Source organism: Centrocercus urophasianus, unplaced genomic scaffold (genome assembly GCF_019232065.1).
Source record: "Centrocercus urophasianus isolate 14NV4802_14NV808 unplaced genomic scaffold, USGS_Curo_1.0 seq_13, whole genome shotgun sequence".
Taxonomy (NCBI): domain Eukaryota; kingdom Metazoa; phylum Chordata; class Aves; order Galliformes; family Phasianidae; genus Centrocercus; species Centrocercus urophasianus.
Window position 1 is genome coordinate 45,463,792 of NW_024884475.1, and position 13,496 is coordinate 45,477,287.

General features: G+C 35.8%; 1 protein-coding gene across 3 annotated transcripts in view; it reads left to right on the plus strand.

Annotated features, from left to right (window-relative positions):
• Positions 1–13,496, plus strand: part of ASB5 (ankyrin repeat and SOCS box containing 5) — a 36,394-nt gene that overhangs the window by 6,652 nt on the left and 16,246 nt on the right. Inside the window, exon 3 of one of the 3 annotated variants that reach the window (XM_042811453.1) lies at positions 3,217–3,337. The exons of 1 other annotated variant lie outside the window; for it this stretch is intronic. Coding sequence is in view for 1 of the 2 variants with exons in the window: in XM_042811450.1 (XP_042667384.1) it covers positions 4,271–4,466 (196 nt within the window). In the remaining variant the exon portion in view is untranslated. Of the gene's footprint in view, positions 1–3,216; positions 3,338–4,179; positions 4,467–13,496 lie in introns of those variants that run through there. One more of the 3 variants, XM_042811450.1, reaches the window with a different exon arrangement.

A 13,496-nucleotide genomic window follows, 5' to 3' on the forward strand; every position in this document is an offset into this window, starting at 1 on the left:
GAAAGGAGGAATGGTGTCTAAATACAAAGCCCTAGAGTGGAATGAATGTCAGAAATCAGAGCATGTCTACTGAGAGAAGGAAGATAACATGTTTTATGGTGTTTGTTTATTTTGATTTCCTCTTGTGCATGAAATATCATTGCATTGCATTGTTTGGACAAGAAAGATAGTAACATAAACTATTATAACTGTAAAATTCTTAGTAACTTGTAACTTTGGATACCAGTTACATCGTAGCACTGCATTGTTTGTGTAGATACTTGATAGACTTGACCTTAAGGCATTTGAGGATGAAAACCAGATGTGAAAAAAGAGGTGGGCCTTTAATTCGTTTATTTTAACAGTGTTGCATTTGCCTCCATTGGCAACACAACTCTTAGATTTTTATTTAGAGAATCAAGCTTTGGCATAAGTTGAATAAATTTATAGAATTTTTAAGGATAGCCAACAGGTAGCAGCCAAAAAGCAGTAGATCTGAGACAGTTTGTTGCACTTCTCTGGACCAAAGTTTGTGCTCTCCCACTTTTTTTTTTTCATTCCTCCAAAACAGCAGCACCACATCTGTACCATCTCTTCCTATTTTACAAAGAAGAGTGATGTCTGGGTTGCTCTACTGGGCTTGAGTTCCTGTTTGGACCCAGCAGCTGTTTCATGCCCTCCAATTTCAGAACTCCTAGGTATCAGAGAAACATGGTTTGCTTGTTTTTCTGTGCTTACACTGGGAGGTGTAACTTGTTAAGGATACAGCTCAAAAGAGCATTTGGTATTTTTAAAGGTTTTATTGACTGTATTTATTGTATGTTGTGGTGTGGTAAGCCCTTTAAATCTTAGAATAATTTTTTGGAGCCATTAAATGAATTATCATTCAGTATTTCATTTTATTAATGTTATCCAAATTTTGCATTAAAAGAAAAATTATGTACCTGGTTAGTTTTCACTATTCACTTACTGAATATTTCAATATTCACCTACTTTCACTATGCACCTATTGTTTTCACTCTGAGTATTTTGTTTACAGCAATGAGGTCATCTGCAGAATACTGCTACTGAGTGCTGTTATTAAGCCCATTTTTGAAGTGACAAAGTGAGGCATGGAGGAATTTCTTTCTCAGATGTCAAAATTATTGAAGAAATCAGAATGTCCAGATTGAGTCCATGCTGTTTTAAGGGCTTTCATATTTTTATAATGTTGCACATTGATTTCTGTTTGGAAGCCATCACTGTTCTGCACTGCTGCAGATCAGCCTCCAGTTGCTTCACGTTGCCATGCATTACAAAATTTGGAACATTTACTATTGCCATTTTTTTATGTTCAGACACATTGACAGTCACAGCAATTGTCAATGCCTTGTTTTATTTACTCAGACCTACACTTTCTGATTTCATTTCCAACATCTGTAGCTTTTGTTTTCTATTTTCCCAGTCTTGCTCTCAGTTATTTTGTGTTCAAGTCTCGTTCTTTATATTGTTGATTCTTCCAAAATACCACATGAACATTAACATTTAAACAATTATTCTGTTTTCATATCTGTTTTCACGTGAGAGAGTTATGGGGCTAGAAAGAAATAACGGAAATATTACTAGGACAGTAATTTTGCTAAATTTGCTATAATAGTTTATTCCTATGTGTGAACCAAAACTCTCAAAACTCATAATTCATTTCTTTAGCATACTGTTTATAGCCATGGAGAGAAAATTAAGACAATGTGGAAGACAAGCTTTGATAGAGGAATAATTCTGCTCTTTCTTTTCCTTTTTGCTGTTTCTAAATGCAAAAGATTTACAGGTCAGTGAGATTTTTAATTTTATTTTTTTTGAGAAATCACTTACAAAAATTACATGCATCTATGACCTTATTTTTGTAAAGGCACTCATTATTTTTTTGCTCTTTACTGAAAAATTCAACCTGAAGAAGGCACCTAAGGACTGAGAAATTTCTCTGTTCAGTGATTTATCTACTGCAGTTAAAAGAAGCATGAAAACAGTATTGTAAGTGGATGATTAACTCCGAATGCTGCTGTTAACTCTGTTATTTATAGTAATTGCTATTTGGATTTTTGCCTTTACAAAGAAAGGCTCTTCTCTTTTGTTATTTAACAAAACATGGGAGAAGTCCAGATGAGAAAGAACACCTATTAAACAATATGCAGTCAGGTTGAAAAAAAAAGGGGAGTAGGGAGTTGTTCCCATTAGATAATTGATTCTTTTTTATTCTGCATGGCTAATTTGTAAGAACAGGTACTTCAGGTGGTTTGGGAATTGTGAGAAATATGGAAGAAGTAGAAATATGGAAGACAAATGTAATTCATATGCTGAATATGTTATTAAGGGAAATAGCATTTCTGCTAATGCTTAGAACGGAAATTGGCAGTGCTTGCTCAGAACATAATGCCTATTTATCCTTATGGAAAACATGACACCTCAATTCAGTGTCAGATAACAATGTGCCAAATATAAAAAAGGATTTTCATTTGGCATTTTAAGTACTCACTTCTACTTCTAACTATGGTACAAGGAGAGCAGTTCCTATTCTAGCTGGATGAGAAAATGTCTATAAACAAAATTTAGGAGAAAATTGATACTTCTTTTTTTTTTTTTTTTTTTTTTTCACAGATCAATACAGTTTACACTGTAAACTACTTTGTTATTGCCTCTTGTAGTTACTGTTTTCTATGCAGTTTGTTCTTTTTTCCCAAGAACAACAACTGAATGTCTGCTTCTCTCAAGATAAGCACAATTGAGATCTTGTTTGTTAATAAATCATTTTTTTTTCTAACCATATTTTATTTTTTTTATCATTGTCTTTTCTTCATTTATAAATGTTTATTTGACTGTAGTTTTTAGAAAATATTAGTTCTTACTATAATAAATCACTCCTGGAGCCAGGTGATAAGAGGATTTTTATTTTGCCACTTTTTCTTTAGAAACATGTTTTTGTATTGTATCTGCTATGCTGTTCATTAAAGTCAGGGGATCTTTGGATGCAGTGACATTCGGATGATACCCATGGACAGTTGCCAACATTCTAAAATGTTTTGTTTGGACAATCAAACATGAGAATCCAAAGAAGAAGAGAAAGGGTGTTTTAGTTTAGGATTATTATGTGTAGAATATTTAAAATTGTAAGTAAATATACTATTTCTTTTTTAATTAAAAGGAAGCGCAATGGAATTAGAACAGGACCCTGACTTATGCTGCCACAATCCTTTATTTTAGGGATATGGCTTACTGAGGAATCTGGTTCTGTCCTGCAGCTCCTCCATTTGAGTCACGTTGTGACACCAGCATTTACTCATTACTCACTAGTGGAACAATTTGTGTGTAACTTCTGATAACTGTGAGTAATAAGCTTCTGGTATATTAGCTAATTAATTCATAAAGAATCTGAGGAACTTTGATTCCCTTCTCTAAAACTGGTCAAGAAATAAAGCCTGTTACGTCATTGGTTTAAAATAATACAAAACTGCACAATGCAATGTGTATCACAACCATTAAAAACATTCCATGCTATATATTTAATGGTGCCTTTATGGGTTAATTTTGTATGTTTTTTTAATTTTGTATAATTATGGATAGTGATCATATTTATAAAAATATATCAGTGTTGGATTCCAGTCATCTGCTCTGAATGCCATTTTTGTGTAATGCTAAAAGCCATGTATACTAGCTATTTTCACTCAGCCTAAACAAAGTAACAGGAGGTGGTCTATTTTAAATCTATGTTTCTTTATTAGAGTATATTTCAAATATTTAGTGATGTGGTCTGTTTTTATAAGAAAGATATTGTTCTGCCAAAAAATGAATACACATAAAAGAGCAGTTGTACTTAAGCAGGATAACTTACTTTAGTAAGAGCTGATTTATTTACGTGAATTACCTGAATTAGAATATGAAACTGTAGTTTAAAATAATACTTTTGGCAGAATTTTTTAAAGCATCTATAAATAGGATAGGATATAAATGGATTAGAAATGCATAATTTGGAATGAAACACACCTTATAAGAGGAACAAGTACAATCCAGGGTCTTGGAACCTCTCTCTGTTATATTCTGCCCTACTTGCAATCGCTGGGCTAGCAGGAGTGTTAGTGAACTCAATACTATGTACAGTATAAATAATCCTCATATTTTGAGCAGCAAGCATCATGACCAGCTGATATTTTCTTTCCTACGGACCAGTTGTTCCCAAGAGTGCGTGGCTGAAGCCATATGATCTTATCAACACATTTGAGAGCCCTACCCAAACACTGAGAGAGATTTTCGTGCAGCAATGACTGTCATAGAGGAAAGTCGCCCTTTTGCCCAGCAGCTATCCAATGTCTATTTTACTATACTTTCTCTTTTTTGTTTTAAACTCTTTGTGAAGATCAGCCTTGCTATACTTAGTCATTTCTACATTGTAAAAGGGAACCGTAAGGAAGCAGCAAGGATAGCTGCTGAATTTTACGGAGTTCCTCAAGGACAAGGTATGTTTATATTTACAGTCTAATCACTACTGTTTGGGCTTTTTGTTGCTGTGTATTTTTTGTTTTGATTTTTTTCAGGCACTTGCTTGTCTGCAGGAGATTTTTCTGTAGTTCTCTGTTCTTTTTAACAAAAATCTGAAGCAACATTGTTAGATGTTTTTAAGCAAGTTATTATTAGTAGTATTTTTTGCAGGAAAACATTATGTTCAGAATGTATTATAGTCAGTATCTTGTTAAGAGAAAGGCCTGTACTTAAGAAGGCTGTACTTAAGATTGACATATATTACCACTCTAGTACACTTTTTTTATTCCTAATTGCTTTAAAAACTGATCCCACTTTAGCCATATGTGGGTGAAATTTTCCACATTTGTATATTATTATTTTGCAGTACTCCAGTGAAACTAATCCATGTATTAATGAGAATTATTTCTTAATTAGGGGTTTCCTGTGATTTATTTGAGATTATTTGAGAAGTCCTTCTGCTTCCTCTGAATTTACATCTTGGCAGGTATCAGGAAGCTACATACTTGTCAACTTGAGCTTTTGGGTGTCTGTGTGACCCACTACATTTTATTGAGTTGAAAGCTCTTTCAAAATTCTTTTTTCTGTTTGCTCAAGCAGAATTTTGGCAGAGCTGTGTATTGCTGTTTCCACAAGCTCACCTCTGCTGAGACAATGCCATTTTCATTTAATTCTTCTTCTGGGTCACAGAACACACAAACTCTTTTCTTGATTATGCTGTCCTATTGCACAACCGGGCCATGCTTTTTCTCAATATGGGGTCCTTGCTGCCTTGCTTGTGTCTTGTGGTTCCTTATGTTCTGAGATGACAGAAACTTTAAGTTAGACAGCATAACAGGAAGGGTTGTCTCATCTCTCAACACATTCACCACTCATCTTTAGGCACCATAAAAAACAAGAAATAACCTGAGTTAAATGCAAAGTGGGAAACAGTAGAAATATGCCAGAAACAGCTACAGATCTGAAGATCTTTTCATTCTTCTATACTGGGACAAAGCGGAGATTAGTTTGTGTTACACGTTCACTTGAGGTGGATTTATATTGTGTCTTCTCTGCATGATTTAGAAAATTCTGGCTCGTGGCTTCTCCATCTGAGTATGTTAATGAGAACATTTGAACTATTGCATTACTGTGCGTGTGTGTTTTTGTGTTAATAATTGTATAGATGTATGTGTGGGTGTATGCATGTACACGTATTCACTAGAGTGGGATGGCAAGGAATGACCATCTGTCCCACTGGCAGAAACACTCAGAGGGAACATGTTAGTCTTTGATTGAAACTGGGACAAACTTTTTGTTAGAAACTTCAGGCTCACTGTAAGGCGGATCAGTCTGGGAAGACTGACAGAAAATCTGAGTAAGGAAGGAGAAGGACTGGGAGAAAAGTAGAGGGAAAAGAATAAAATGCATCAAGTTGGAAGGCATTTGGTCTTCCCTTATCTTGCAGTCTGCACCTTTGCTTGTGTTTGTAGAAGGGGTCATATACTGCCTCAGTTCACAGCATACTGTGGCATCAGGTTTGTTTATGTTTGTGAAGTACAGTTTGATGATGCCTCAGTAGAGACTGTACAGTACCATGTAACTTTGGTTCTCAACTTCTCAAATGTCTAGAAGATGTTCAGTAAGTTATGTGAAGCCACAACTTCTATTAAATGATAAAATTAACTATTGAATATCCACTTAATGAGTGATCTTGAATATGTGTTTTTATTAAGCACACAAAAGCCTCAGCAGGAAACCTCCCCACAAAACAAAACAAAAAATAACCTATTATTGCCTAATTGAAATTTATAGAATCTTAAAAGTAACTCCTATTAGAGGAAATGTTAGTTTTCATTTTCTAGTTTAAACTTGATTATATACTCCTCAAATCCTGTTCGTGCTGGTATTTTCAGTTTCCTTGCAATACTACAGAATTACTTTCTGCTATTAAAATGATTTGGCCACAATAGAGTGCTATAGTATTGAAGAAGGAAAGATCTTTTGAAAATGAACCAGGCATTATTGCAGTTTTACCAACCTGAGTTCTTGAACTAAAATAAACCTTTTTTTTTGCAAAGCCTGTGTAACCGAGGACATTTTATGTAGTTGTGATGGGACTTCTTTTATCATACTGAAGGTGTACAGGATAGGTCAGTACAGGATTTGAGGCCTGTGTAGTCCTGTTGCTAGAGAGAAGTAGTGAAACAGATGATATTTTCTTCCTTAATAATTCAGAAATATTTTCTCTCTGGTTTGGATAGTCACCAGACTACTGTGTTAAATTTATTCTTTCAATGTCAGTGCCCATAGTTAATCAGTAATGCATATGTGGCATTGAAATATATGAATTAGATCAGTGTTCAGCAATAGGTAAGTCCAGAAATGTGCATATAAAATCTCTACTAATTATAAGTCATAAAATTTGTTGAAGATGAAGTCTGAGTAACACTTTCTAAAGCTGAAAGGCACCTTGAGAGGTAATTTGGACTCTCTAGTACCAAATATACATGGATTGTCAAATGTTTGTCTAACCTGTTTCTAAAATGCTCTGTAATAGTGATTTCTGTGGTATTTTGATGCAACCAGTGCTGTTTTTTACTGTTCTTATCAGTAGAATGCTTCCCACTTATCCCAAGATCTACTTAGTTTTTTATTTACATGAGCCAAACTTATACAATATAATTAAAGTACTCAGGAATTTTTCTCCGAATAGGAAAAGTGATCAGTTTAAAGACTATTAGCATGCATCTCCTCTCCTCACCTCTATGCTTTTCTGGAGTAAAGAGGACAGGATTTAACTTGGTCTGTGCTCCTAAGCTTTGTTTTCTAGACCTGGAATTGCTGTTGCCATTTTTGGACTTGTGCTAGTTCAAATACAGTTCACAGACATTTTTACTGATGTATGGTTTCCCATGTTAAATAGAGTGCTCCCGCTGAGACTTTATTAGTGGAACTGGTGAAAATATCAATTGTATAAAAGTGGGACAGTTAGGTCGTGTGCCATGTATGTGATATGCATCACCTATGTATCACCTTCTGGAGAGAGGTTTCTTTTTTTTCTTTTTCCTCAACAGTCTAGTATTATGGATTCAGTCTGTAGCCAACTATAAACCTGATGTTATAACAGTGTCATCTGCATTTGCCTTTTTCCTTTATGCTTGCCTTTAGCTAACTTCATGCAGACAATTTCTCCATTGCACTGAAATCTATTTTGAACTGTTTCCCTCTGAGCAGTTGGAACACCTGCAGTTCAGTGTCATATACTGATTTCAGAAAAAAACAAATGCAGTAGTCTATCATCTACAGTATTAGAACACTAAATAGCACCAAATGCAGGAGATAACTCCGCAGTCTTTTGTATTTTTTTAGTGCATTAAAGACTATGTCTTAATAAGCTATTAGAATTTATTTTTTTCAGTGAAATTGTAGTATTACTACTATAAAATAATCAAATGAAAAAGGAAAATCCATTCTATTGTAAAGGTTTCATTTATTGGATCACTTTTAACTTTGGCGCTCATCTTGTAAACACTTACTCATATACACATTCTTGCCCCATTGAATTGAAATGGACTTGTTATTCAGAACTAAGTGCTTTGTAGTCAGGGTCTTACAGCCAAGTTATGAATAATTATGATATCTAGCTTTTCTTTTTTATTGTGCTGAAGTGAAGACATATTTACTATTCTATGAAAATCATGACAGTTGACACGTTATTTATTTATTTTATGGAAGAAGTCACAGCAGATACATATTTATTCACTTCTATAGTTCTGTACCCTATAAACTGACCTACACAAATGAACTTGCTTGCAGATTAATTTGGGGTATAATTAGCTTCTTAATAGGCTATCTGCAGTGACAGTGACCTGCACAGTAAGATTAATTCTCTTCCTGTATTTCCAGACCTGTGGAGAGTTAATAACTCAGGCTTTGGTGCAGCTGCTGCTTGATAGAAACTGAAAGATCAAAAGCAACCTTCAGCCTATTCCTACTATTCCAACCAGCTGGCCATAGCATTAAAGTAGTCTACAAGAGCTGAATTGAAGGTTCAGCTGATATTTGTATTTTCTTTGTATTAAGATGAGGTAGGAGGATGATAGTAGAGATGATTTAATAGAAGCTGGAGTTACAGTTCCCATAAATACATACTGGGCAAAATATTTAATTAAAATTAAAACTGACACTCAGTAACTATCAGAATGTTTGTAGCTACAAGCACATAGTGTTGCAGGGGAACTTTCTTGTGAAGGAATCATTTGGTAGAAGTTATTATATGCAGCAAACAACTGGTCATGCACTGATACAGGCACGTGGTGTCTGTACAGAAGCTAAGCACTTTTGACAGTGTGAAATGTTTCATTTTTAATATCCTAATTTTAATTATGTCAAACTCTGCAAAAATCTTCATAGAATATCACCTTATGCATAACTAAAAATTAAGTACACTAGGTGAATGAGGTAATCTTTTAAGGTCTTTGCCATCCTAAGCCATTCTCTAATTCTATGGGTTTGGGTTTGTTTTTTTTTTTTTTTTTTTTCAGAAATGGAGATTGTAGAATCATAGAATAGTTTATGGAAGGTCATTTAAGATCATTTAGTTCCAACCCCCCTGCTTATTTTTTAGGGCATCTTTATATTTGAATGAACACAGCAACCTTTTTTTGCTTTATCTGCCTTAGCCATGCATGGTAGAAATGACCAGTACTTCAGTTATTCCTAGTTACCCTAAATGAAGCCATTCATGGCTCATGAACGCATGCTGCTTAAGACTGGAGTCTCTCATCTTTTGGTATTATGAGACTGGCAAACAGTCTAGGTCTTCTGTTCCCCCTTTTTTCCTCTACACTGATTACTGCTTGGGCAGGCTCAAGAAACCAGGTTCACTGAATGCAACTCAAAAATTGGAAGTAATGCTATGTTACACTGCTGAAGAAAGCCTGACTACATTTTTAAGTGCAGTGAGTGATTACAGAGACTTTTCCTATTATTCTGTTGTAACAAGTTGCAATTGATAATGTCACTCAGCAACAGTTGTTAGGTAGGGAAGAAAGGCATGAGGCATTTTCTCAACTTGCATTCCACAGAGATCACAGTTCTATTAATAAAAGCCATATAAGACCTCTACTTGCTTCCTGGATACAATAGAGATTCATTTAGTAATGATAGGAATATTGTATGGCATACCTATTCTCCATACCACTCAGTGTAAGGCGCCACATTTAGCATTTGTTTTTCATACGCAGCACGTAAGCTAATGGTGTAAAAATGCTTAAGATAGTGTGAATGTTCTTTTTGAAAAGTTCAAGGGAGTTTTTTATGATGGAGGTTGTCACTCTCTCTGATATGCTGAATAACTGCTTCATGTGAAAAATACTAAGGGAGAGCCAGATTTAAAAATCCATCTCAAGATTTTAGGTATTTGCATAGAATGGAGCAAATCACACTGAGTATCAACAGGATACCAGAACTGTTCTCCCCTGAAGAATATAAGTTACCTTAAGGGCATTTTGGTGAGGGCTACATGATAGAATTAGACTGGCATGGAAATTCGTGAAGCCAGAGTCCTGACCTATCTGCAGCAGCAAAAACCAAGCACATCTCTTGGAGAGCACTGACTCTTCTTTCACCTTAAAGAAAATCTCTGAGGCTTACAGAAACTGCCAGTGTAGATGTCTGCTGGGGACTGTGCATGCTTGCTTTCCTGACAGAAACTGAGTTACCCTATCGTGTAGATTCCTTTTTATTACTGTACACTGAAACTTCCTTGAGAGGACTACAGGTTCTATATTATGATCAACATCATTCATCTGTGTCATCTTAATATGTATCTTTTCTGAAGCTGGACATTAAGTTGTCACAAACATTAATCCTGCTGGCATGCTTGATTTGTGTACTCTGATTTAACTCATGGAAATTCCCTTCATCAGTCTATTTTTTAGAGTGGAATGATTAACAAGCTTTCAAACCACAAACGAAATATTGTGAACATTGATGTAGCTTGCTTGAAACCTGAGTCTTAAAAGTGCATAACAGTAAGACTGAAAGATAACAATGGAGTAAAGAAAGCATAGAGCAGCCTACCTTACAGACAACTGTTAAAAAAATTTAAAAAAAAAAAAAAAAATTAAAAATAAAAAGTCATTAGGAAGCCCCAGTAATGGATTGAGGTAGACCCAAATGTACCATTTGCAGTGGTCATTTATGCAGCTGTGTGGCACAAGGCACCAGGGGAATATCAAAATAGCATAGCTCCCTAAAGGTGATGTTCCTTCCCTTGCCAATAGACTTGCCATAGCCAGTGTTCTGCTATTCACACTCTTCTCTTGTAGGAGATGTTCTCAAACATTTGCAATGCAAGCAAACAGCGAGTGAACTTCTGCCAGGGTTTGATGATGATGGCTTTAGGGGAATGCATTACGTGCCTAAGTGCTGAGCTTTATTTGTGATTGCAGCAATGCTGCCTGGCTGGCCATAAATCCATTATGGCATGCTCCATCTGTTGCACTGGTGGTTGTTACTTTTTGCTATGTCTGGAGTCTTTCTGGCAATAGATCTGATCTCTTTCTTTATGGCTGTGTTCTCTCATTGTACTTGGCTGAAGATTAACTCTGTGGTACTTTGTACCATTCCCATGTAGACTGTTGGTCTTCTGGCCACGTCTGTCAATATCTGAAGCCCAGCCTTGTTTGGTATCTGATTTGGCTAGCTTAATCAGCACTGTTACTTTGATTTGCTTTAACTTGACCCATGTTAGAAAATATTCTGAGCTATGACTGCCTGTCTGCATGAAGAGATCTGGCAGGTGCACAGGAAATCCACAAGGCAAGAAATGTAATAAATGGATCAGTGTTCCATGCTGAAATTCTATGATGACGGAGCATTTACGACATCACAATTGTAATCCTTTTCTAAACCTTCTGCTATGCTTCCCAGCATCCAGGCATGTAAGGCCTAACAAATGGTAACAACTTCAGCAGAAGAGGTAGAACAAAGAGCTATCTATACACTGTTGATATTTTAATAATAATAGCTTGAATTTCCAATTAAGAGATATGAAGATGTGTGTAATGAACAAGAGTCTGTAGTAGGACTTTTTGGTGTTAGCTTTTTTTTTTTTTCAATAGTCTCATAGACAAACAGCATTTCCTGCTTAAATAATTAATGACCATTTAAATATTATCTACATATGTGTGGGCATTTGTCGAGATATGGGGTGGGCAGAAGACTGATGATGCCTGGGTAATGCCTGCATTTCTACTTGACTGCTATTTATATTATTGAATTGGACACAGATAGGCAAGTGCATGCAAATAAGAAGAGCTTCAGTACAAAACAGTTTGGGAGGCTAGGTGGTACATCAGTTGGCTACTTTGCTGAGGGTTGCATACACACACAAAGAATACTGATCTGGGCTGATTGAAAGTAGTGCAGTTTTATTCTATTCTTCTTAAGATAAATTAGTGTTATTGGAGTTCAGATCGTATTGCACTGAGCTTCATCATATCTTGATTGTTTTTTTTTTTTTTCTTTTTGTCGTTATTTCCATTAAACACTTTTTGTCAGTGCAGTTGCATCTCTGTGGCCTGAAAAACAGCCTCAAAATTAGAACGGGTTCCCCATGGAAAGAGAGGAATAAAAATGTCTTTCATTTTCATTGCCAGTTATTAGAACAGTTGCCCCTGTAGAGCAAACTTGGAGCTATTTGCTGGCGTAGAAATACTGAAATTGTACTTGTTGTTTTGTTTTTAAATAAAGATCTGGATAAAATCCAGGTCCTCTTGTCAGCTGGTTGTTTTTTTTGTTTGTTTGTTTGTTTGGTTGGTTGGTTGGTTTTAGGCTGATAATCTGCAATGCTTCCAAGGGTATCTGAAAATATGTCTATAGTACATATCTATATATCTATAGTGTGAATATTGTCTGTAATTGCTTGCAACCAGGACAGCAAAATATTGGTCTCCCATATTTACTATTTTCTTAAGTATCTACTTAGATTTCTGTGACAGGTTTTTTGTGGGATTTTGGAAGTGATTGTCTTCTCTTAAAAAAAGTAAATCTGAAGAACAGAATCTGAGTACTGAGTACTCAGTACTGAGACTGAGTAGTTTCAAATGCTAAAACTGTTATTACCTAATGAGATAGAGAAGTACTGGTTTTTATTTTGAAGTTCGTGATACACCATGCATGGATGACTGACTTGAGCAAGACCTGATGGCAATTCAATGTCATAGATGGAAATGAAATAATGCATTCTTCACTCTTACTACACCTTTTTAACTATATGTCCATTAGCATCTCAGTTATATTTTAATACATTTTTAGTTAATTTATGGTGATAGTCTAGCTCTCACTTTAAAGAGAAAAACATTAATGGCTCAGCATTGTGGACTGGGGACCATTTTTATGTGCTTGATTGATTTGAATGGTGAATTCTAAGTCTAACCTATGTGAGAGAGACATCTCAGTGGAAGAGAAAGAAAAGTTCTTTTATATGCAAGATTTCTGTCTAGAATATGAAGAGTTGTATCTAGCAGAATTTAGTGCAAAGCTGAGTCTAGAGTCCTGAATGGGAGAAGCTTTGCCTGCTTTAAAGCGTAAAGAAATAAACATTGTGTTTTGATGTCCTCCAGAGCATTCAAAATAAGTTAATGAGCATCTGTGGACTAGAGATACTTTTCCCAGTACTCTTGCCTAGGAGGTGTCAGATTTTTGCTGTAGTCTACCTTCATTGATTTCTGATTGCTGCTTTTGGAAGCAGAATGAGCAGCTGTTGTGACTCTCCTGGGAGTCTTCCTCTCCCAAGCCAGGGCAGCTGTCATTGTATCTGCTGTCTTCCTTGCTGCTGCATGGTCACACCTGTGTGGATGGTGAGAATAATAATAATGTGGGGGCTGGAGTCTGTGGGAAGCAGCAGCATGAACTACTTTTATGTTGTTGGTGCCACTCCACTGGACGGACCCAGCTTCATTCTCAGCTGACAGCCTCACCCACAGAAGTCCTACAAAAACATGCAGGTCTTCTCAGAC